Source organism: Saimiri boliviensis, chromosome 16 (genome assembly GCF_048565385.1).
Source record: "Saimiri boliviensis isolate mSaiBol1 chromosome 16, mSaiBol1.pri, whole genome shotgun sequence".
Taxonomy (NCBI): domain Eukaryota; kingdom Metazoa; phylum Chordata; class Mammalia; order Primates; family Cebidae; genus Saimiri; species Saimiri boliviensis.
The window spans coordinates 77,584,038-77,609,915 of NC_133464.1; the positions used below are offsets into that span (position 1 = coordinate 77,584,038).

At 38.2% G+C, this 25,878-nt stretch overlaps 1 protein-coding gene across 6 annotated transcripts in view; it reads right to left on the reverse strand.

Annotated features, from left to right (window-relative positions):
• The window catches only part of B3GLCT (beta 3-glucosyltransferase), a 123,230-nt gene that overhangs the window by 48,825 nt on the left and 48,527 nt on the right, over nt 1–25,878 (reverse strand). For all 6 annotated transcript variants that reach the window (XR_012514448.1, XR_012514449.1, XM_074387886.1 and 3 more), the window contains exons 10-13: nt 22,291–22,410; nt 20,130–20,199; nt 13,535–13,648; nt 11,443–11,542 (exon numbers count right to left, since the gene is read on the reverse strand). Coding sequence is in view for 4 of the 6 variants with exons in the window: in XM_074387886.1 (XP_074243987.1) it covers nt 11,443–11,542; nt 13,535–13,648; nt 20,130–20,199; nt 22,291–22,410 (404 nt within the window). In the remaining 2 variants the exon portion in view is untranslated. The remainder of the gene's footprint in view (nt 1–11,442; nt 11,543–13,534; nt 13,649–20,129; nt 20,200–22,290; nt 22,411–25,878) is intronic.

Below are 25,878 nucleotides of genomic sequence, written 5' to 3' on the forward strand. Positions count from 1 at the left end.
AGTGAAGTGGGATTAGCTAGAATGGCTCAGGTTCAGAGAAACGTGGTTTGAGAAGAGAAAGGATAAAAGACTAGGGGATGAGAAACCCTTGATTCCTAGGTGGGCAAACGATCACCCATGATACAGAGCCACAGTGCTCTGCTCAGTTACTAAAGGTAAAAGTTACCAGGGGAATTTAGAGATGGAGAATTGATTCACTGGATGAACAAGAAAATCCAAACTAATAAGAAAAAAATTATTCAATCCTTTGATTATTGTTATCTATACTAACTAAAATAAAATTAAAAGAGAGTGCTGGGTTAGACCTGGATGCTGTAACAAGCTTGGACTTCAGTGACTCTGAGCATCAGTCACTAGCTTCAGAGCCACCACACAAGGGCAAAAGTATGCAGGGACAACAGAAAGCACCTTTGAGACCTGTGGTGACCAAGAGGGTAGTCAATGTGGGAGAAGGGAAAAACCAAAAAATTATTGAAACTAGAGAGTACAGTGTAAAGGAATTCCTCCATTTTGTAGATATGCATCATCAGCTTCCTGAGAAACCTTTATAATAATGGATTATGAGAACAACTAATTTAGGGGCAGCATCTTTGGTTTCGAATGCCACAGAACGGAAGAGCATGTCTGGGTTGATACAGGATCCATAGCTCACTGCTGAACAACTGCACATGAGTGTATATAATCCAGACACTGGAGGTTATTCCCGAGGGAACAGCAAGCCTGGTGGACTGAATAAAAGCCACTGTAAGATCTGTTTACCCTGAGAAAGGGACACTGTCAGACTCTACATGTAAATGCCAAATGCAACACCCCAAATTATGCAGCTGATATATTTCATGTGTAAGCCATGTGGGACTGGCTTTATGATAACCGGGATATTCACCCACTGAATGTGCCCATCAACGAGGCCATGGTACATGCTGTTGTCAAAGGGGCCCGTTTTGCGGGGCACTGCATATGCAAACCAAAAGACAGTTCTAAAGCCTGGTCAAATTTCCTGTCTAAGCTTTACCTCAAGGTCTTACAGATGCTACTAAAAACATTAGGTTAATTAACAAAATGATGAAGGGTAGAGGGGAGAGTCAAAGGACTCATCTTGGGAAGGCAGAATTTTTTTTTTTTTGAGACGGAGTTTCGCTCTTGTTACCCAGGCTGGAGTGCAATGGCGTGATCTCGGCTCACCACAACCTCTGCCTCCCGGGTTCAGGCAATTCTTCTGCCTCAGCCTCCCAAGTAGCTGGGATTACAGGCACGTGCCACCAGGCCCAGCTAATTTTTTGTAATTTTAGTAGAGACGGGATTTCACCATGCTGACCAGGATGGTCTCGATCTCTTTGACTTCATGATCCACCCGCCTTGGCCTCCCAAAGTGCTGGGATTACAGGCGTGAGCCACGGCGCCCGGCCCGAAGGTAGAAATTTTTAAATGGTTTGTATAGAAAACATTGATAGGAGTGAAAGTTAGGGGAAGAAGAAGGGGGAGAGCCATACGACTCATCCCAGCAGGATGGAAATATTTAGGTAGTTATTAAAAAATGGAATGAATAAATTAGAAATTGATAGGATTAAAACAAAGGTCTTAATACAACACTGTTGAAGACTAAGTGGACCAAAGGGACCATTGGCTCATCTCCCAACATTTAAGGACCCAAACCAGTTTGCCATATTTCCCCTAGTATGGAAAACTTTTAAAGACAAGAAGATAAAGATTAAAATCCCACCTAGAATTACCTGTTAGACTGGTTAATCAAGGTAACAACTGACAGAGAGGCCAGGGTCTCCTGGCAGAACTCCAGGCTGGGGACCCAAGCCTTCTGCAAAAGAAAGGGTAAAATGGTCTGGGGATGAAGAAGAGAAGTTCTGCGACTAGTAACCTAAAAGTGTAAGGATGGCTAGGATTATGAAAGCTGGAATCTTTGAACGTACTTCATATGAAGTGGTTTTATTTCCTTTACCTGATTGTATTATGGGAAGAGACACTGTATCTCACTGGGAAATATTCCCCCTACCCAGCACTATAAAACAAAGTACATAAATCCTTTGAGCAGTATTAATGGCACATGCTAAAACTGGAACCAATTAAGACTGCCCAGGCCCATATAGTGCAGAATAGAAGCTGAAGAGCTGCTGGGGACAAATTCTCCATTTGATAGCCCTCTGTGGAGTACCTCCTGAGGCTTTTGGCAAAGGTTTGTGAGCCTCCCAGCAATGACTACTGGGACTCTGAACTAGAGAATTTCCACTTGAAGGGCATTTACTTCCTTGCCACAGGGACATTAACTGAGGCTACCGCTACGACTGAAGGACATAAAGTGATCTTGATGAAACCACCTTTGCAAAGATTATGACAGTGAGAGAAATCTAGCATGGCTGACTCCATCTTGCTTCTAGTCTCATAGGCTGGCTGTCTTCATTCATTCCTTGGCATAGGTCAAGTTAATCATGGCAGGAATTTAGTTTATAGTTTAACTTGGAAGCAAGTACGCTAATGTTCTCTCCCTAAAACTAATCTCCTCCTTGCTCAGGGACCAAAAACTAATGAAAGACCATAAGATTAGGATCATGGGAGGGGCCTGAACTGTGCTAAAGTGTATTTTTTTTTTATCATCCCTTACTGCTCAGGAGTCATGTGGCTAGAGGTCACAAGATTTGACACTTCCCCAATTGCTCCTATAGATAACATTGCTACTAGAGAACCTAAGATTGGTCTTTTGAGATGTTTTTCAGATTTTTGCATTCTGGCAGCCAACTGACCCCACTCAGACCCATGACTTATTACTCAATCAGTCCCGTGGTCCCCAACCAGAGGCAGATTCAGTGTACAAGGCCCATTTTCCACATCTCTGTGACTTTATCCCCAACCAATCAGCAGTAACCATTCCCTAGCCCCCTGCCCACCCAATTATCCGTAAAAACCCTAGTCTCTAAGTTCTCAGTGAGACTACTTTAAATAATAACTCCAGTCCCTCCACTTGGCCAGTCTTGCATTAATTAAACTCTTTCTTTACTGCAATATTACAGTCTCAGTGAAATGGTTTTATCTGTGCAGCAGGCAGAAATTACATTTATATAAATGCCCATGCTGTTTCAGATGATGTCAGAGAAACACTCCAGTAAGGGAGGCAATGCCCAAAAGAGTTCCATAATAAAACAGTAATTATTTATATGGGATCATGCTACCTGGGGAATGCGAGGAGGAGATCCTCACAAACAGAGGGCCTCTTCTCCCCTAAAACGGACTCTGGAACTATGTGAGAAGCCACTGGATTCTACAGTACCCTGTAAGCAGCTCTTGACTAACCAAGAGCTACTTGGTTTGAGAATGGCAATTCCAGGGTAAATGAATACCGTCCTATTTGGAAGTCTGCTACTTTGACCAAAGGAGGTAAAAACAAATCATCTCGGTGGGCTGTATTGCATGCATTTTCATAACAGTAATGGAAGAATTGAACAGTGGTAGAAACACCTGTGTTTGGGATTTTACTAACTCATAGGCAGGGACCAATCATCTGCCCATACAGTCAGGCAAGAGGGCAATGGATACTTGGCCTACTAAAAGGATGCCCATATGAAGCATGGCCCCGTGGAAATTTGAGGGGTGCATTAAAGTAGAACAAGTCAAATGTCAATCAGAAGAGCCCCTTTCCAGGTTTGGAAGGTGACTGGAATTAACAAGCAGGTATCCCCGTGTACTTCCTGGAGGTGGTCACCTGGATCCATGAAATTAGTGGATATAGGAGTACGACAGCAGGCAGAGATGGGCTGAATCTAGACATGTTCCTTTTGCATCCTCTCAGGCACAAAATACCAATAAGAACTGTTCTGTACATCAGCGAAAAAGATAGAGACTGATGATGGCTATGGGGCAGATTCCATGTTGCCAAGGCCCTAAACAAAGCTGGTAATACAGGGACTGAGGCGAGCAGCCCTAGTGGGCTACAACTGGGTCCTGACAGAAGTAGATACTGACTCTAGCGTGGGTTTTCCTTACCCAACGAAACATGCAAATACTCCGAGTACAACTAAACAACTAAAAAAACAACTAAAACAGAAGATAAAACAACTAAAAAACAACTAAACAGAAGATACTGCATGGATTTGCATGGCCAATTGTCATTTCTCCAGACCAGGGAACACACTATACAGCCCATAATGAACAACAATGTGCAGAGAGACAGGCGCCTCAGAGTCATTGTTTGACAGGTAAGTAAAACAGGTAATTAAACCACTGGAAACATAAAAGGCTGGCTTACATGCCTTCATGAGTGTGTGCTCATACTCAGCATGAGTGGGGCTAAAGGAGTCTGCCCACTATATGTTCCTGTTTCTCTGGCTGATCGGAGAAGAAGGGGTGAGGAAGACGCTGGTATGATATGCAAATCTTGCCAAGGGAGGAGCACATCGGTGTAATGACCTTTTTTTTTTCTTCCTCAAATCAGTTCACTAAAACCTTTTCTCTCCCTCCTACTTGATGTAGTGGTCCTAGGACCAGGCCTGCAGCTACCAGTGCTGGAAGCAGGCTGATTTCTAAGCAAAAAACCGTAACTATGTTTTTAAACCTTATGTCAATATTCCTTAGGGCCTGATGTGACTGGGTTGCTCCTTCACCCCATTTAGTAAAACTGGGTCTAAGAGTGAATGCAGCTATATTGCTAGTAAAACTGGGTTTAAGAGTGAATGCAGCTGTATTGCTAGTAAAACTGGGTCTAAGAGTGAATGCAGCTATATTGCTTGGTGGCAAAAATAACCCGCTGGCTCTGCACCTACGTAACTTTACCCTATTTGCATGGGAGTGAACTGAGAAGGAAGTACCTGCTAGACTAGCACTGCTGCCTGCAATCTAAACCAGCACGGTAGTGATTCTGATGTCTCTTCCAAAGGTGAAAACATTGGGTATTAATGGAGAGAGAGAAATAATAGCTGAGGGTACAGGAATGAATAATGGGTCATAAACTGAGGGAAATCCAACACTACATTAACACCTTGAAAGACACTCAGAGAAACAGACGACATTGTCTCTCAGCTCAATTATAACACATACCTAAAAAGGTAAAGCTATTTGTTTGACAAGACCGCTCTTGCTTTTGGAACCTGACAAGATTGAAGAGAAGCCTGCAAACCTGAGTGGACTCACCTTGGGAAACAATATAATGGACTAGACTAGTTATTAATGATGGTATGAGACTCTAGTGTGGCAACATCTTTTTGAATTATATGTTTCTTTTGATGTAAGGTATCTGAAGATCAAGGGTGGACAGTCATATTATGAAATATATATGTATTTGGTTTTTATTACCCATTTCCTGGCATACCAATCCTAAAATCTTTGGAACTTCCAAAGTGCTATCTTTTTGTATGCTAATGTTGATCGACATCTTCAAGATGGGGCTGGTCACCAGAAAGAGGCAGGCATGATTAGAGGATTGGGGCTTTCAGTCCCACCCTCCCAATCTCCTAGGAGGGGAAAGGAGCTAAAAGTCAAGCTGATCACCAGTGGCCAGTGGTTTAATCAATCATGGCTACATAATGAAGCCTTCATAAATTCCAAGAGAACAGGCTTCAGAAAGCTTTAGGATGGCTAAACATGTGGAGGTTCCTGGAGGGCACGGAAGCTCTGCACCTCTTCCCTCGTATCTTACCCTACACGTCTCTTCATCTATGTCTTTGTAATATCCTTTACAATAAGCTGGTAAATGTGAGACAGTGTTTCCTTGAGTTCTGTGCGCCACTTAGCAAATTAAATGACCCACAGAGCAGGTTTTAAGAACCCCAACTTGAAGCTCATCAGTCAGAAGTTCTGGAGGCCTGGACTTACGACTGGTGTCTGGGGTATGGGGTCGTATGGCAGTCTTGGGGACTGGGCCATCAACCTGTGGGAACTGGCACTATGTCCAGGTAGACCATGTTAGAATTGAATTAGAGGACACCCATTTGGTGTCCACTGCAGAAGTGACTGATTGCTTGGCGGGAGGAGGAATCTCCCTGCTCCATACTTTTGGTCACAGAAATTGCCTTCCGTGTTGATGATTATTGCAGCGGGAGAGCAGAGGGGAAAAATAGCTCAGTTTTATCGTAACCAACTAATAAGGGAAATGCAAATCAAAACTCACACCCACTAAAATGGCGACTATTAAAAAAAAAAACAAACCCAGAAAATAACAGGGTTAACAAGGATGTGGAAAAACTGGAAACCTTGTTCATTTCTGGTAGGAAGGTAAAATGGAATGACCTCTATGCAAAAAACAGTGTGATGGTTCCTCCAAAAGTTACAAATAGAATTACCGTATGACCTAGTCATTCAATTTCTGGGTACATACCCACAACCCTATGCTGATGGAGTGTCCATCAACAGATGACTGCATAAGCAAAATATGGTATATCCATATTGTATCCATGGAATGTTGTTCAGCCTTAAATAGGAAGGAAATTCTGCAATATGCTACAACATGGATGAATTTTGAGGACATTATGCTAAGTGAGATAAGCAAGTCACACACACAAAAAACACAAGTACTGTGTGATTCCATTTATATGAGGTACTTAGGGTAGTCAAAATCATACAGGCAGAAAACAGAATGATGGTTGCCAGGAAATGGGGGAGGGTATACAGTTATTGTTTAATGGATATAGTTTCAGTTTTACAAAATGAAAAGAGTTATGGAGATGGCTATACAACATTACGAATGTATTTAGTACTACTAAACTGTACACTTAAAAATGGTTATGAGGGTAAATTTTATGCTGTGTGTATTTCACCACAATAAAAAAGAAAGAAAAAGAAACATATTGTGGATGAACCAGATGGTGATTTAAAAAAAAGTCACATAATTTTAGAGTGTTTTTCCATCAATTCTATTGAAAAACAGACCTTTCCTTTTCTTAGTATTTGATAATCTTCCCTTAATACTAAGGGAAGACTAGTAGCAGTTCTGGAATGATTTTGTTTTCCTCCAAAATTTATCATATGTTGAAATCTAATCCTTAATATGAAGGTATTCAGAGGTGGGACCTTTGGGGGGTGATCAGATTACAAGGATGGAGACCTCATGATTGAGATTTGTGCCCTTCTAAGAAGAGGCCACAGAACTAGCTTGCTCTCTTTCCACCATTTGAGGATATGAGAAGTCAGCAGTCTACAACCCAGAAGAGAGGCCTCAGCAGAACCCAACCATGCTGGCACCCTGATCTCAGGCTTCCAGCCTCCAAACTATGAAAAATAATTATCAAAACAAAACAAAACAGGAGGTGGATGGCAAGATGGCCGAATAGGAACAGCTCTGGTCTGCAACTTCCAGCAAGATCAATGCAGAAGGTGGGTGATTTCTGCACTTCCAACTGAGGTATGTGGCTCATCTCACTGAGACTGGTTAGACCATGGATGCACCCCATGGAGGGCGAGCTGAAGCACGGTGGGGCACTGCCTTCCCTGAGAAGCACAAGGGTTTAGTGAACTCTCTCCCCTAACCAAGGGAAGCCATGAAGGACTATGCCTTGAGGGATGGCACATTCCAGCTCAGATACTACACTTTTCCTAGTCTTCACAATCCACAGACCACGAGATTCCCTTGGGTGCCTATACCACCAGAGCCCTGGGTGTCAAGCACAAAACTGGGTGGCCGTTTGGGCAGACACCAAGCTTACTGTAGGAGTTTTTTTTTGTTTTGTTTGTTTGTTTTTAACATACCCCAGTGGTGCCTGGAAAGCTTGCAAGACAGAATCATTCACTCCCCTGAAAAGGGGACTAAAGCCAGGGAGCCTAGAGGTCTAGCTCAGTGGATACCATCCGCAAAAAGCCCAGCAAGCTAAGATACACTGGTTGGAAATTCTCTCTGCCTGCACAGCAGTCTGAAGTTGATTCACAATAGCAAAGACTTGGAACCAACCCAAATGCCGATCAATGATAGACTGGATAAAGGAAATGTGGCACATATACACCATGGAATACTAAGTAGCCATAAAAAAGGATGAGTTCATGTCCTTTGCAGGGACTGAAGCTGGAAACCATCATTCTCAGCACACTAACACAGGAACAGGAAACCAAACACCACATTTTTTCACTCATAAGTGGGAGCTGAAGAATGAGAACACGTGGACTCGGGGAGGGTAACATCACACACTGGGGCCTGTCGGGGGTGGGGAGCTAGTGGAGAGAGAGCATTAGGAGGAATACCTAATGAAGATGACAGGTTGATAGGTTCAGTAAACCACCATGGCACGTGAGAACCTATGTAACAAACCTGCATGTTCCGCACATGTATCCCAGAACTTAAAATATGATAGTAATAAAAAAAATGTCCAATGTTATTGGAAAATGCCAGATAAAGCAAACAAAAATCCATTCTGGCAATCTGTATGTTTTAGGTGAAGTATTTAATCCAGTTATATTTAAGGTTAATTTTGATATGTGAAGCTTTGTTCCTGTTGTACTGTCTTCTAGAATAAATTCATTCTTTTTCTGTCTTTATGTTATCATGGTTTGATGAAATTTTGTCACATTTCCATTTGATTCCATTCTCTTTGTTTTATAAGACCTGTGAGTTTTATGTTTTCATGTGTTTGGGTGATGGTGAGTATCAGTCTTTTGTTTCCATGTTTAAGAGCTCTCTGAGAACTGTCTGTAGGGCCAGTCTAGTGGTGACAAATTCCCTCAAAATTTTCTTGTCTGGGAAAGACTATTTCTCCTTTATCTGTAAGGCTTATTCTGGCAGGATATAAAATCCTTGGCTCCTAGCTGTTTTTTTGTTTTGTTTTGTTGTCTTTTTAGCACAATGGCCAAAATGCCATCTCACACTTTTTGGCCTATAAGGTTTCTTTCTGCTCTTGCTAATTTTAAAAATTCTTTCTTTCACTTGAATTTAAACATTCTGAATATCATATGCCATGTGATGTCCTTTTTGCAGTGTATTTACGTGAAGATCACCAGATCTCCTGCATTTAAATATCTAACTCTTTTGCTAGATTTGGGATATTTTCATCACTTATTTCCTTTAGTAGGATTTCTAAACTTTTTGATCTCTTTTCCCCTTCAAAAATACTGGCAATTCATAAGTTTGGTCATTTTGTGTAGTCTAAGACATCTTGAGGGCTGTTTTCATTCTTTTTTTCCTTATTTTTGTCTGACTGGATTATTTCAAAGGTCTGTCTTCAAGTTTTGAAATTCCTCCTTCTGCTTGATCTAGTCTATTATTGAAGCTTTCAAATGCATTTTGTATTTCCTTCAGTGAATTTTCAGTTCCAGAATTTGTTTGGTTTTTTTAAAGATATCAATCTCCCTGGTAAATTTCTCATTCATTTCTTGAATTGATTTTCATATTTGTATTGGTTTTCAGGTTTCTCTTGTACCTCATTGAGGTTCTTTAAAATCAGTATTTTGCATTTTTTATCTGTTATTTCAAGAAATTATTTCTGATTGGGATCTGTTCCTAGAAAATTGCTGTAGTCCTTTGGTGGTATCATATTTTCTTGTTTTTTCCTGTTTCCTGTTTCCTTCCATTGCATATCTAGTATTGTTTTTTCCAATTTTTAAGAATTGCTTTTGTAGGAGAGAATATTTTTCCTGGAGATAAATGTACGTTGTTGGCTATGTTGGCTTTGATTTTTGGTGCTGTTGTAGTGTGGTCTTCCAGTGACTTTTTCAGCAGTACACAAGGTCAGTGGTATGTGTAATTTCCTCAGTGGCTTAGGGTATGGTGATTCGTTGAAGTTGTGAAGTTAGGTTGGGGATTTGGATGCCAAATGAGTCAGTCTTTGGGCCCCAGAGGTGGCAGCAGCAGGGTGAATATGCCTGGTTTTAGGCCATAGAGCAACTTATGCTGGCTGCAGTGTTAGAAGATCCAGAAAGGCTGATTCTTGGGCCTCCAGGTGAATTGCTTAGAAGCTAGTAATGAGAGCAGTGGTCCAGGTATGTGGAAAAGTTCTCAATCCTCTTGATGTGAGTGATGGCAGTAATGGTGGTGGACCAACCTACTGAGACCCAAGAGGTCCATGTTGGTGTTGCTGGTAGCTGCAATGGGTTGAGTATGCGAGTCCTCAGTTCCATAGCTGCCCAGAGCAGGGCAGTGGGTACTGTCCTAAGTGTCCATTATGGCATTCCTGGAGGTGGCTGTTCTCTACTTTTGTGCTCATGGTGTGCCTGGAGTTTATTGAGACTCTTGGATCTGCGGGTTTACAGTTTTCATTAAATTTGAAAAATATTTAAATATTTATGTGCCCCTTCTCTTTGGAGATTTCAATTGCATATATTCAAGGCCAATTGAAATTGTCTCACAGCTCAGTAATGCTGTTAAATTTTCTAAAATTATTTTTTATCTTTGTGTTTCACTTTGGATAGTTATTACTGCAATGTCTTCAAGTTCACTGATATTTTCTTCTGAAATGTCTAATTTACTATTAAACCCATCCAGTGGGTTTTTTAAACTCAGAAAACATAGTTTTCATCTCTAGAGGTATGATTTCAACTTATTTAAGACTAAGAGACATTCCATGTCTCTTTTTTGAACATATGGAATAGAGGTAAAATAACTATTTAATAGTAACAGCTTGTTAACTTCTAATTCTAACCTTGTATAAATTCTGATACCACTTCAATAAGCTAATTTTATTCACTTCTTTCTTTTCCTGCTGCTTTATATGCCTGGCAACTTTTGATTGGATGGTAGACATATGAATTTTACTTTATCAGATGCTAGTTATTTTTGTATTTCTATGTTCTCAGACATAGGTTATTACTTGGAACCAGTTTCATTTTCTTGCATCTGGCTTTTCAGGTATGTTAGGCAGGACTAGAAAAGTGCTTAGTCTATGGTTAACTATTAACTATCCCCGTTGTTGAGGCAAGACAATACCTTGTGAATAAGGGGTTTTCCAGCCTGGTTAGTGGGAATGGGTACTATACCCAGGCCTATGTGAGTGTCAGGTACCATTCCCTCTAGTCTGGCTGGTCTTTCCCTAGCACTGAGTAGTTTCCTCAAACATATGCACTGATCAATATTCTACTGAATATTTAAGGGGACTCTCCACATATCTCCAGGGTTCCCCTCCTGTACAGCTCTCTGCTCTCTGGTACTCTGTCCGGCAAACTCTAACAGCCTTGGTCTCCTGAGACTCCCAGCTCCATCTTTTCAACCAAAAGAGTCTGTCAGGTTCCACCTGGTGCTTCCTCCCTATGCAGTGCTTTGAACTCTCTTAAGGTGGTCAGCGGTGGCAGTCACAGAACTCACCTCATTTGCTTCATGTTTTTTTTGGATCATTTTCCTTTGCACCTAATACTCACTGTCATAAGAACCTTCGTTTTCTATATTTTGTTTTTTTAGAGGGTTGGTTCAGCTAAAAGAGTAAACCCCATCCCTGTTACTTCATCTTGGCCAGAAAATGTACTCATCTAGTTTTTGAGTATGAATATACATATAATATAAAGCCATTTAGGATAAGAATGACTCCTTACCTTATTAACGTATCATCATCCACAATGACTAACCATGCTGTTCTGTCCTGGCTACGATTCAGAAATCTTTCCAAAATGGCAAATGTCTTTCCACAATGACCTGGAAAAGTCAAGAAGAAAACTTGCAATGTATTATTTTCTACAATATATATAGAACTCATTAATTTCTTTTTAGTTTTCAGGTGTTGTAAGAGCTTACATGTCAACATGCACCTTAAAAGTTCAAAAATTTAAAAAATAGCCTTCTCTAATTTTCATAGGCACATTGAACCAGTATGAACTTTAGAGATAATCAAATCCAAGCCGTTCATTTCACATGTGAGGAAATGGAGACCTAGAGAGATTAGTGGAATTACACAGTCAAACAGATACTTTGAGACAGAGATGGAATTAGTATCTTCAGTCCAAGCAAGAAAGTTTTAAGACTCACAGCAATGACAGATGCCCACCATCTTTTCTCAGATATGCTTATTCTGAAGGAGCTGTTAGAAGCCCAAGCAACACTGCCACAGGGAAGCCACAGTACAAAGGTGGAAGCTTATGCCTTCATTTATTTATTTTGTAAATATTTACTACCACTAAGTTTCTAGCATGCCAGTTACTGTGGCAGGTACTAAGATATGCACTAATGATATAGTGTTGAGTAAGACAGAGTAACTGTCCTTCAGACACCAACAGATAAATTACAATGCTTTACGGGACCAAAACTTTGCTAGTACCAAAATAAAATACTCGGGAAGAGTAGTCAAACTGATAAACAGGAATATGTCCCTCATTTTAATCAAGTATTTGGTGACACAGTAGAGAACAAATTAATATTAACTTATATTAATGACTTTAAACCACTCAATTTAACCTTTATTTTCTTTACTCTTGATCTCTTTATTCATTTTTAACCTTTACAATATGTATGTTTGAAAGCCATCTCAAATTCCTTTTAGAATAAATATAAATATAGACAATAATAAGGTCAGACTAGAAATGAAGAAATCAAATAAGGAATGCATAAGTAAACACATGATTATTAAACCCGACCTAAAATAGTTTTTTCAAATCAAACAGCAACAGACAGACTCAGTAACACACTTAACCTTGTAGGAAGAATCGGTAATTACAGAAATGGCATATATCTGATTCTGCATTGTACTATATTAATGAAGAAATTATGGATGACACATAAAGTAATCAAGATACATTACCGTACAGAACAAGAAAATCAGTTTGCTACTCCTATTTTACTCGTAGGACATGGGGAACAAAAACACTCAAGAAAAAAGGGTGGCAAGAATACTGAATAAAACTTTAGACGAATAAAGAGTATCTGAAGATGAGGTGGCCAAATTTATACTTCCATTTTTTGAAATAATTTTTTTAAATGTTTATAGATTTAAGGGGTATAAGTGCAGTTTTTTAAGATGGAGATATTGCACAGTGGTGAAGTCTGGGCTTTTGGTGAAGCCATCACTCAAAGAGTGTCTATCGTACCCAGTGGGTAATTTCTCATCCTTCATCTTCTTCTGCTCTCCCACCTTTTTGAGTCTCCAATGTCTACCATTCCACTCTATAAGTCCTAAAAAGTATTTTTAATCAGAAACCCTGTAATTTGAAGAGAAAAGCAGGTTTATTTCCAACAATATACTAATTAAAATCTTAACATATAGAACAGAGTTTATTGTACATATAACTGGTGTAGAATGTGGTTAGGCGGTACTCACAGGTACTATAACATGTGAACTAGACTGTAACACTGACAAGGAGAGAAGCTTTGTGTGCAAATACAATAAATTAACTTTAAACACCCCATTATGGCCACAAAGAATTATGAAGTTATGAAAAATCTATTGTTAAACTCTATTGTAACCATCATGTGCTCAATTATAGGATATAACCTACTAAAAACTTGCAACACTTTGTACTATAAAGCCCTCAGTTTCAAAGAATCAATCTGTATCTGTGAGGAAAGAAGGAAAAAACTAATATGAGGCAAAAATTATAGCATTTATAAAATATTTCACTTTTATCCTAACCTAATTTACTATATTTACAGAATGGGGATGTTTAATAAGGACAGTAGCAGGAATTATGGACTCACCTCTATCTGTGTTAGGAATTCCCAAATCCACAGTAGGGATGGAACTTTCTGCATAGTCACTGTAGTATTCAATAAGACTTGCCTGGCTCTCCCAAGTCTGTTTAACAATAGGTACTGAAAAAATTAAAGAAGTGACAATCACTGGCACAGTTACATAGGGAAGCTCGAAAACTCAAAACAGCAGTATAATCACCTACAAGGGAAGAGAAACATTACTTGTCATTCTTCAGGTGTTCCAAGAGTTGCTTGCTCCCAACCCTTAGAAATGCCAACGTTGATGACTAAAACCCTCTTTTTGAACCAGGTTTCCCTAGAGTACAGCATTTCTCATTCCTGTTATGAACACACTTACTTCCATATAATGATAAATTTTCTGGTTTGATTATGCTATTGTGTTTACATTAATGTTAACTAATTTTTCTCTTACCATGGAACACAGTGAGAGAAAACCCATCCCTCTTACCATGGAGCATGGGAAGACCTTTGCAAACTATGCACCTTCCTGCCCAAAGATTCTAACAGAACTACCCAACCCTAGAAAGGACATGACCTTGCCAAATGAGAATCACTGCCTACAATAACTGAAGTTATAACGTTGTACTTTTGAAAAATGTGGAAGAAATAAGATTCAAAACTACTGCAGACTTTAAAACTCTATTATTAGCAGCTACATTGCTTTAACACAATAAACACAACAGAAAGCTGTCCTGCTTTTCTGTATTTTCGGTTTGGATGCTCAAAGATAGCTCTGTCTGCATGCCTGACATACAGACTTACCACTACTTGCTATTAATTCACCTGATCAAGTAATTATTTTCTTCTCTACTTAAGAAACAAATTACTGTCTATGCATCTCTGAATTTTAAAAAGTGGTTCCTTGTTTTTTCAATGGAAAAAAAAATTTTAATTTTATATCCTGTTAAGAATCAAAACTCTGTTGAACCAAATCTTCACTTAACTTTTGAGAAACTTTATCAGATCATGTATCTTTCCCCTATTCCCAACTGAAATCAAAATATATGCAAAAACTCACATTCCAATGTAAAATTTAAGTGTTTAGTAAGTAAGCAAATTCTGAGTCCAGCGCAGACAGCCCTTATATAGAAAATTCAAAAGTGCACCATTTTATAATCTCTCATTCATTGGCTTAAAGAAAAAAAAAAAAAGCTGAGTTCTGCACATCTGCAAAATTATCAAATTGCCAGTTAATTATTATTTTTATATATTAAAATATAATTTTTCTGCAGCCATGGAAAAGCAGACAGTTCTAAAAGTTTCTACATGTGAAAATGGTCAAAGATTAAATAGATAGGGCTATGGGGGGGAACAAGAAAAAGAAAAAGGAGATTTAAAAAAATTTCACTCTGTTTTACTTCCAAATTTCAACACAACAAAAATGTTAATCCTGGGACTGCTGTGGCAGTTTGCTTTGCATGTAATAAGCAAGAGAACTTACTCTACAAAGGGCTCCCTGCAGTCTGCAGCCACTGAAAGTTCACACTGTTGGGGAAAATATCCTCCGATGCATAATGCTGGAAGAAGCTGTGAGGAAAGGTGAAGAACTTTCCTCAGTCCCCAGCAGAGGTCCCGCAGGCTGTACAAATTCTGCTTGCGGATTTCCTCAGCCTTTAGGCCTTCAGTCCTCTTTGCTCTACCAGGTTTATTAAATGACACAGGTGTTTCTTGTCGATTAACTGATTTAAATAAAATTAAAATCAGATTCAAGGGAGAGTTAGCGATTTTTCTTTCTCTTTTACTTTGAAACAGGTAAAATAGGAATTACACTAAAGAATTGTTGTGTGTATGATTTATTTCCCAACACCTAGCATAGTGCCTAGGCCATAGCAGGTGCTCAAAAAATAGCTGAATGAGGACTGAATTTTGTAGGCATTTCAATAAAAGGCCTAGGATTATTTGTGGAAACTAGTTAAAGCGTTTTATTCATAAAGGCAATTCAGCCTTTGATTAATCATTTTAAAATAAGCCAAGTATTTAAATATGCTAAGATATTGTGATTCTATACTACCTAAAGCACTCAACAGTTTGAACATCTCTCTCCTTGTCAATATAACCCCCCATGATTCTGTCACCTCTTAGATGTAAAGGATTTAAAGTCTTCTATAATAACAGCTTAAGGCTTTATTTTCAACCAGGGTTGATTCTAAATTAGTTAAATTTTTAAAGTACTGGTTTATTTATTAGCATCATTTAAATTATAAAATGAATTCATTATATTATTTACAAAATATTTTATGTTGTATTGAGGCACTGTATTCCTAAAGATATTAAACTTTGAGAAAATACCTCAGTAAGTTACCTGATATATTATCTCCTTTTCAACAGAGAAGCATACTTCCTATCACATAATAGTGAATGCCTCTTCCAAGAAAGTTTGTCACAAGATAACTTAAATTTGGAGCAAAGTAAAAATTTTACTATAAAAATGCCAGCTGCACAGATGGCATAAATCTTCCTTAGAGCTTTCTAGACTCTAAGCAGAAGATGTGTCTCACTATGAGGAGAAAACATGCATTTTTACCCCCGGGGAAGTGACTTGGAAAAGTGTCTCAGATTATAAATGAAAAGGAACTTGCTGCTTGAACATTTTATTAAAACGACCACACCATCAAATGTGAATAGTTTTTATTTTAAGGACTCCACTATATTCAGTTTGCAGATGGCCCTTTTGTCTCAGCATGCAAGTCAGTAGCCAGAAAATAAGACCCTGTTTGCATTTCTCTCCTCAGGAGCAGGTTAGGGAGACACACACAAGTGTGACCTGATTCAACATTTTAAAGATTGAGATGTACCCAAGACTGAAAAGCATCCCTCCTGGATGAGCTAACACAACACTGTAGGGCAATCTGGAACATCAGCTATTCAACAGCCTGGGAAAGGCAACACCTGACTCCTCTCCGCTCTTCAGTCATTGATCTGATAATCACTCATTTAATTAGAGTCTGGCCTTCTATCTGGCTGTGTTTTAATTCAAGCCCCGCCTTTTAAGTAAGCAGATTGTACCACAGTACAGGTAAACCTCTTTAGTCAAAGAGAACACCAGCCACCAAACACCCCTCTCAATCAGTTTGTTTAGATTTGCCTCTAGACAAGATCACAGCAGTAAAGACAGTAAACAGGTTTTTTTTTGTTTTTGTTTTTGTTTTTGTTTTTGTTTTTAATCTAAAAGGAATATGGTGCTAATTTTGAAGAGCTTAGGAAGCTGTGAAAAGGAACTAACGGCTGAGGAAACAGAAATTTAACCTCTTTAATTAGAGGAAAACTGCAGAAGAGCATCCCACAACCCACCGTTTGATGAACAAAACCAGCGGCTGCCACAAGGTACATGAGACATGCACACAAACTGCATGGCAGAATGATGCAAAGAAAATTCTTAAGGTTTTCTGACAGCTCACGTCACACAGTGGGAAACAGAACCCAAGAGTAAGCAATCAAGCTGAATATTAAAACACCAGAGATCTTTTCCTTGCTTAAATATAATTTTACATGCTATGCTCAATTCATCACCTTATATAACAGTTCTCAAGTGTCTTTAAAACCCTACTAAATGCTCGCCTCTCAGAGAGAATTGCTGCTTTTTCAATGATGTCAATATGCATTACTTCCTTGAATCAAGAGACAGAATATATTTTTGCTTATTGTGTTCTAAGAATGCTGTATTTCACTTAAATGAGAATCCAGACAAAAGCAATTACATAAATGTGTCAAGCAAACAAAGTACAATATTTAAATTTGTTTTTTCATTTTGAAACTTGGTTTTATTATCAATTCTTCCATGAGAGCATAAAAAATAAATGCCACCTATATATTCCCTTTCTGTGACTAGGGCCTTGAACAGAACATGTTGCGTCTCTCCTCCTCATCCTGGGAGGTGATCAACACTATAATGAACCAGGAGTGGGGGCCATCGCCACTGAGTGCCAGAGAACACTGTGCCCACAATTAACCGTACAGCCCACTCTCAACTTGGCAAAGATAAATACAGTTTCTTACCTAGATTTTTTTCCTTCATCACTTGGCCTTTGTTACTGAAGTATTTCTACCACAGAGTGCACAGGGAAAGGAAAATATGGAAAAAACAAAAACACCCCAGACAATGTATTTGCTTGACTGTAGTAGTGATATGCTTAGACAGGAGTGGCAGTCTACATTCTCAGCTCGACTTGTATTTTAGATCCTGGTGGGTTTCAATTCCTTGCCATCCCCATTGCTACTAAAAATGGAAAGCCTAATTTCGCAGCCAAGTCAAAACTGACCTTGAGCATTGCGGGACATCAACATGAGTATCAAAGACTATTCATCAAGCACTGAGTTTGTAATATATACAAGAAGATTACAGTATAGCTGTGCTGTGGTAGAAAAAAACATGGGATTTAGGAGCCAGAAAACCGAAGTCCTTGGCTCTGCTACTCAACAGGATACAAGAAACTGGGCCAGTTGTGTATCATTCCACACTCAGCTTTTTCTACAAGTGAATAACAGTAATTATCATATCACAAGGAAGTGTCAACATGAAATTAGATGACAGAACATATGTGAAAAACATACCAGAAAATGTATAAAAGATGAGCAGTTAGAAGCAGTGTGGTGTTGTCCTTGTAAGTGATGGAACTAGATAACTCTTCAGGCCAACTGATGGTTGGACTAGGCTTCTAACACAAGGAACAGAGCCCAGTGGCCTGGCAGGTTACACCTCCGTCATGCAAAATGGACTTCAAAGTCACTGAAATCCTGTTGCCTTAGACTATCTTTTCAAACAAACCTATCCAAGTTGAAAAATGGCTTACCACAGAAACCCAAATATAAATACTTCATGATACATTTTAGGCCTCATACTTCAATGATCCCACATTCAAATTAACAGCAGTACATCAATGCATCTGGCTTTGGGAGGTTTGTTTCTAATGCTCCTAACGGGCTTTTAAGATTTTGTAATTTTTAAGGACTTTTGACTCAAAATTCAAACTGAAAGAAATTTCATGAATATCTAAAAAGATTATCTCAAACTTACGCAAAATAAGAAAGCAGTAAACTAGATTATTCAAAATTACTAAATCAAAATTAACCAACTTTTTTTTCATTTCTGTAGAATACAAAAAGTACAACAGGAGTGTCCCTAATTTTAGTGATTCACTGTGACTTGAAAAATGTGTTTCAAAGAAAAAATACCAGCAACACCATCCTTAACATTAATATTGGGAAAACAATCGCTACTCCAAGCATAGCTTCAAGAACAATTAAATAAACTCAAACAGTTCCTGCTTGCTGCAAAAGACATAAAACAAAAAGCAGTATAGTTCATTTCTCCAATACCTTTTTAAAGAAAGTATCTGTCAAAATCATGCCACCAAACCCTTCCACATTATGAAAAAAGTTAAAGGATATTAAAGTTAAATTTATGATAAATAAAAATTTTATTTTAACTGCTATACTGATTCTTCATAGTAGCTTAAGACTCCTTATATAACAAATATACATATTCATTTAGGCTGATTTAATAGGATTTGGCATTTAATGTGGCTATTTTAGGCAAATGTGAAGGTTTATACTTAATGTACTTTTATGATCTAATTGATCATAGCTGGATTTTAATTGATGTTAATGTCTTAGACAATACTTTAATCCCAAACTATAATATTTTATTTGGAAAACATCTTCTCCTTTAAAATATAATTTGTATGTACTATATTATCCCATAAAATATATAAATGAACTTTCCCAGTAGTTCCAATCCCATGAAAATGACAGTTGGTTTAGAAATCTCTCCTACATAAATATCACATCCTTGGTGAAATCGACAGTCTTTTCAAGGGAAAAAAATTAAAATCTACACTAAAATTAGAATATGCAAAAGACTGCCTAATTTTCAACTTCAGAAAAGTGTTGCTTGAAATAAGGTGCAAAAAGAGAGAAATTATGTCTATTTATATTTAGGATGGGCTTTTTTTTTTTTTTCACATTATCACCACAACTTAGCAGAATTCTGTAATGACATCAAAAACCTGAATAAAAACAACATTAATCTACATGCCAGGATTTCCTTAAGAAGAGATTCACTGTACAGCAGCTTTTTCTTCTTCTCCAATATTATCTACTCATGAGCAAATACATCTCTTTATTAAGTTCCAAAGTATGCATTTGAAATAAATTGAAAAAGAAGAAAAAGTCTTCAAGAGAGTATTCTTTGTTGGCATGCTGTTACCTTGATATCCCCTCTGACATTCTTCATCCAGTTTAGAGACTACACATGGACCTAGTACGTTGTTTGACAAAATAGATCATTTTTCACACAGTCTCCAATACTGTCACACTGAGCTTTTCCATTTCCAGTTTAAAATACTGCTATAAACAGTGTTGGCTATGACCACTCATGTTTCAATGCAAAATTTTCCTTCCTAATTGATCTTGGTGACCGAAATGGTGCAGTGAGGAATACTGATTAATAAGTGCCTTCACTTCAACATCCTAATTGTCATTATCCCTTTCCTGAATTTATACTAAAAAATTCATTTGTACTTTTTTTAAAAAGGTAGTTTGAATTTTAAACATTGAATAAAATGAATAACCCAAAACGTACTTCTGTCACCATGAAATTTCTTGCATGTTTTTACTGCAACAAAAATATCCTTCTTCTTCACTGGCTTTCCCTAAAAAAAAAATAAGAAGAAAAAATATATGCATATATGAGTCAGCGTTATCTTAACTTCACACCCACGTTAGATCTCACATGCTCTAGAGTTCAAATTAACCAATGTCAAGGATATCAAACGTATTTCCAGGATAAAGTTTTAGGGTAGAAACGGAACCACAGGTCAGCTGACAACACAGCCTTTCTGTCTGCCAGCCCTGGACCTGCCTGCTCCGCCATGCAGAGAATGTGCATCCCCTCAACAAGTTTCTTAAGCTCTCAGAATTTCAGTCTGCTTGTTTAGAAAAAGGAAATAATAACCACCGCAAGGCTGCTATTATTATTATAATTTATTAAGAACACAGAAAATGACCAATAAATTTTAGTTACCTCTCCTTTCCTTTCTCCAGATGGTGGAGATTTTGACAAAAAGCGAGAAAGAGAGGGATTTTTTAGTGTAATATAAGAGGAGATGTCCTTTTCTGGGCCTGGCCTGACTTTAATGTTGAAAAGATTTTTAAGGCCTCTTTACTGGCTACCTAAGCACTAGGCTAAGGATGTTTGCTCCTCTGCCAAAGGTAGGATTCCTTCAAACACCTGGTGGAGGTGAGGTGGGGGTCGTCCTAGAGCCCAGGCTGATCACACAGATGAAAGGGGGCAAAAAGAGGGATTTGTCAACAAGGCACACCCAATCCCTTTATGACCCCTTCATTACCTGTCTTAGGCCTGCTAAGTCATATTTCAATCATGACTCCTACATCATTTGGGGCTGGTGTATAGTGACATCTAACCACAGCTTTGTCGTGTCACTTAAAGCACTAGGAGAGCACTGAAAAAGCAAGCAAGCATTCTGCCTAGAAAGACTGGTCTCCCACTCTGGAACTGCAAACACATTACAGATTCTCTCCCAACACTGCACTGTGTTTTGGGGGTGTGGGTGTGTGTTTGTGTGTGTGTGTGTGTGTGTTAAAATGGCACACACAGACTTCTGTGTGACTGACATGAGAATGATGACACCATCTGAGGTTGGTGAACATATTTTCCATTATGAGAAGAGCTGTTAACACCTACTGAGTGTCAGGGTCTCCAGGCTTATACTAGGGCTGCACCTTGGGTCTGCCAAAACAAGTGGGTTCATTCTGAAAGTTCTCAATGGCTGGCAGAGCCACATCCTGAGAGAGTACATAAAGGGTCTGGGCTTGTGGAGAAGGCTTGCTTTGAGTGTCACAGAAAGCACTGGAAATTGCACTTCTAGGAAATGGAATAGAAATTCCAATCAATGCATCCTACATCATTAACAAAAGAAATGACTCTGGGCACACTAGCCCTAAAGCACCATGGTGGGCAGTCCCTCACAAAGGCTCTGGAGTATAGGGGAGCCCATCAGAACCCTCGCTTACCTCCCTACTAGCTGTGTAGCCATAAGCAAGCACTTGGCTTCTCTGTGCCTCTCTGTTCTCATTTGTAAGATGGAGTTACAATAGTACTTACCTTGTAGGAGTGTTATTACTAGAGACAAGATATATAGTTCATACCTGACACAGAGAAAATGTTGATTTTATTTTCAGTATGTAACATGCTAGTGCAGCACTATTCACAACAGCAAAGACATGGAATCAACCTAGATGCCCATTAATGGTGGATTGAATAAAGAAAATGTGGTACAGATATACCAAGGAATACTATGCCGCCATAAAAAAGAATGAAAGCATGTACTTTGCAGCAACATGGATGCAGCTGGGCGCCATTATCCAATGTGAATTATTGCAGAAACACAAAACCAAATACTGTATGTTCTCACTTACAAGTGAGAGCTAAATACTGGGTATGCACAAACATAAAAATAGGAACAACAGATACTGGGGACTCTAAAAAAGGGGAGGAAGGAAGAAAATCAAGGTTTGAAAAACTTCCTATTGGGTACCATGTTCACTATTTGGGTGACAGAATCAATAGAAGCCCAAACCTTAGCATCATGCAATATACCCTTATAACAAAACTTGGACAGGTATGCCCTGAATCTAAAATTTATTTTAAAGTGCTAGGATGACATAATGCACAACATCTAAATTCTTCCTTGGATATGCAAAGTTTTTCTTGTGTTACTTACACAAAGTGGTAGAAAAGAATGGAATGTGGTAGCACAGTAGGAGTCCACACCATTGGTACAAAACTCGGGCACTGGAGTCAGGGGAGGTCCTCCGCCTTTGTCCCAGATGTAGAGGGCAATCTGCCACAAGACAGGAGACAGGCAGTGATGAAAGAACTCAGTCAATACAAGTGTAAGAAGGGACAAAATATCTCAAGGGAACGCAGAACACATCTTCCATAGAGAGTAGGTTGAACCATATCAATTTGTCAATATCCAACAGGACTTTTTAAACTTAAAAAACAGGAATTCCATGGGAATAAATCTAATCTATTATCAACAATAATAATACCAACAATAATGTTATTACTAACAATAAGAAACTAACTATGAATCAATATTCTGACCTCTAAAAAATTCCAAAGTAAGCGGTTTTAGGGAAGAACACATTCTACAACATCATCACAGAGAGAGATTTCAGATATTATTATTATTGTCTCCAGTTTCCTACAGTATGGTAATTACATACCCCAAACTTGCTTAAAACTCCAAAAACATTGGGTAAAATGCCCTTCAATATTTAAATGTATTGCTAAGTTGGCACAAAAGTGTAGAACCTGTGAGAACAAAAATGGGAATGTGAGATCCTGGGGGGAAAGAAGCACCAAGCGGTTTTCCCTAGTAGGTATCAGCTGACCTCTGGCAACGCTTGAGTTCCTGACAGGAGTGAAGAGACTGAAGTCTATGACCCGCCCAAGGTGGGGTGTGGCTAACAGCAAACCCCTACATAAAGCTCGGACGATGGGTCTAAACAGATGGAAAAGAATAATTTCTAAATCTCCTCTTAGATTTTGTAACCGAAAGCCAGGCCTCCCTAATTTGTGCCACCTATGAGGTTCCAAAACACCTCAAACTGACAAATTATCCCAAGTCAATATAACCCACTAGCAACAGGCAGAAACTAATGTAAATCCTTACTAAGGAACCACAACCTTAATATAAGCCTCAGAGGATTCTTTCAAAGGAACAAGGATGCTCACAGAACAATTGCTCAGAGAAAAAAAATCACTCACAAGAAAGAAGATAATGAATGAGAGCCAGCTGACATAATTTAACCAGACTCAAAAGACTTCAGATATCAGAATTATCAAACCAATTATAAAATTACTGTGCTTAATATATTTTTACAAAGAAAAAAAATTTTAAAACATGAGAAAAAATCTTTTAAAAAGATTACACAAAACAAGCACATTTGAAAAATAATTAAATAAAACTTCTAGAAATAAAAAATAAAGTGAAAATTTAACAGGATTAATAGCATATTAGACAGTGATGAATAAAAAATTAAGAAACTAAAGAATGAAGCCCCCAAAGTTATCTATAAGGCAGCATAGCAAGAAATAGAGATGAAAAATGTAAAAGAGAAGTTCATACCTCTAGCATCCGTCTAAAGTTCTGGGAGAAGGTAAAAGAGAGAATAGGGATGAGAAAAGAGTTGAGAAAACAATGGCTGAAATTTTTCAAAAATTGCTTAATAAGCCTACGAGAGAAAGGCCCAATAAACCCTAAACAGGATTAGGAAAAAAAAAGAGTCTATATCCAGACATATTATAGTGAAACCGCAGAACACCAAAGACAAAGAAGCTTAAAAAGAGCCAGAAAAATGACAAATTATCTACAAAGGCACCACATTAGACTAAGGACTGATTTCTCTGCTTAATAACAGAAACCACAATATAGTGAAATCATACCATTGTGATGACAGAAAATGACTAGCAACCTAGAATCGTCTACATGATGTAAGTATGCTTCAAAAACTAGGTTGTCCTATAATCCCAGCACTTTGGGAAGCCGAGGCGAGCAGATCAGGAGGTCAAGAGATTGAGACCATTCTGGCCAACATGGTGAAACCCCATCTCTACTAAAAAATACAAAAATTAGCTGGGCGTGGTGGCACGTGCCTGTAGTTCCAGCTACTTGGGAGGCTGAGGCAGGAGAATTGCTAGGACCTGGGAGGCGGAGGTTGCAGTGAGCTGAGATTACGCCACTGTACTCCAGCCTGGTGCCTGGTGACAAAGCGAGACTCTGTCTCAAAAAAAAAAAAAAAAGGTTGAAATAAATATTGTTAAAGAAAAAATATTGAGAGAATTTACCACCTCACTAAAAGAAATTCTAAAGGATACACCTCAGGAAGAATAATACGATGCAATTGGAAAGCCTAAGAAGCAAGATGGAATGATGAGCAGAAACAATGGCAAATGTATGATGAGTTAATACAAATGTTAACTGCATAAAGTAATGATATCTAAGTTTCCAGAGTAAAAAGAAAAAGGGATAAAAATATTAAACAACAATTGCATGTAAGTTGGGAGTGGAATAATCAGAGTTACATTATCCTAAGGACCTCACATTTTCTGGCTATTAATAAACCATTGATAGGTTAAGAATGCATGTTAACATATTTAAAATAATCAGTAAAGTACAGACAGACAACTTCCAAAACAGCAGAAAAAGAAAAACATGAACTAATAAATAAATGAGTAAATAAAGAAGACAAGGAAGTTTAAAAAAGAAAAATAGAAAATAAGGAGAGTGGTACAAAATAAAGTGATAGAAATCAAATATATCAGTAACTACAATCAACATAAAGGTAAATTTGCTCTCAGGTTTAAGGATAAAGATTTTCACAATGGAGGGGGTGGGGAAGGCATGTCCTTTTTAAAAGAGACACATCTTAAGATAAGGACACAAAAGGGTTGAAAGAAAAAGATAAAAAATGATTATGAGGCAAGCAACCAAAAAATGCTTACGTAGAAATATTCATATAAACAAAATAAACATTAAGACAAAGAGTATTACTAAAGACAGACAAATTCACTAAGAGGATGCAACAATTCTAAGTTCCTATGCAGCTAATTAACATAACCCTAGAGTATAAAAAGCAAGAGTTGGCAGTTCCATAAAAGAACTCCACCATTATTATGGAAGATTTCTATATTCCTCCCTTAGTAGATGATAAGCAGACAAAACAAATGTAGAATGAAGGACTGAAGCAATGCAGTAAGGAAGAAAATAAGATCTCTAAAAAGCATCATTAATACCTTCTTCAATCTAACAGATATGAAAACGGAACATGAGCTAGGCCATAAAGTAAGCCAAAAAGTGTTTCAAATGACTATTTTATAGACTACAATAATACTGTTAGAAATCAATTAACAAGAACACAAGCACACACACAAATATCCTGGGTCACGATGAAAACTTATTTTTTTAAGTGGGTCATAGTAAAAAAAAAAAAGTTTAAAAGCCTCTGCCTTCGAGCAGCTTTTGAAGATGATCATCATAACACACATCAAAATTATTCACAGAAGCAATGGTTGTAATAGCAAAAAACCAGTAGCCACCTAGAAGCCCATTAACAAGACATAAATAAATAATTATGGTCATATGGGAGACTAGTACAGAATGTAAAAACAAGTTAATTAGAGCTGCATGCATCAACATGGATGAGTCTCAAATTAGAACAGTATTTGTGACAGAGGTGGGAGACAGCCAAATGCCTAGGCAAATAGGGAAGGATCCCTGGAGAATCTCTGATCTGCCCCACAA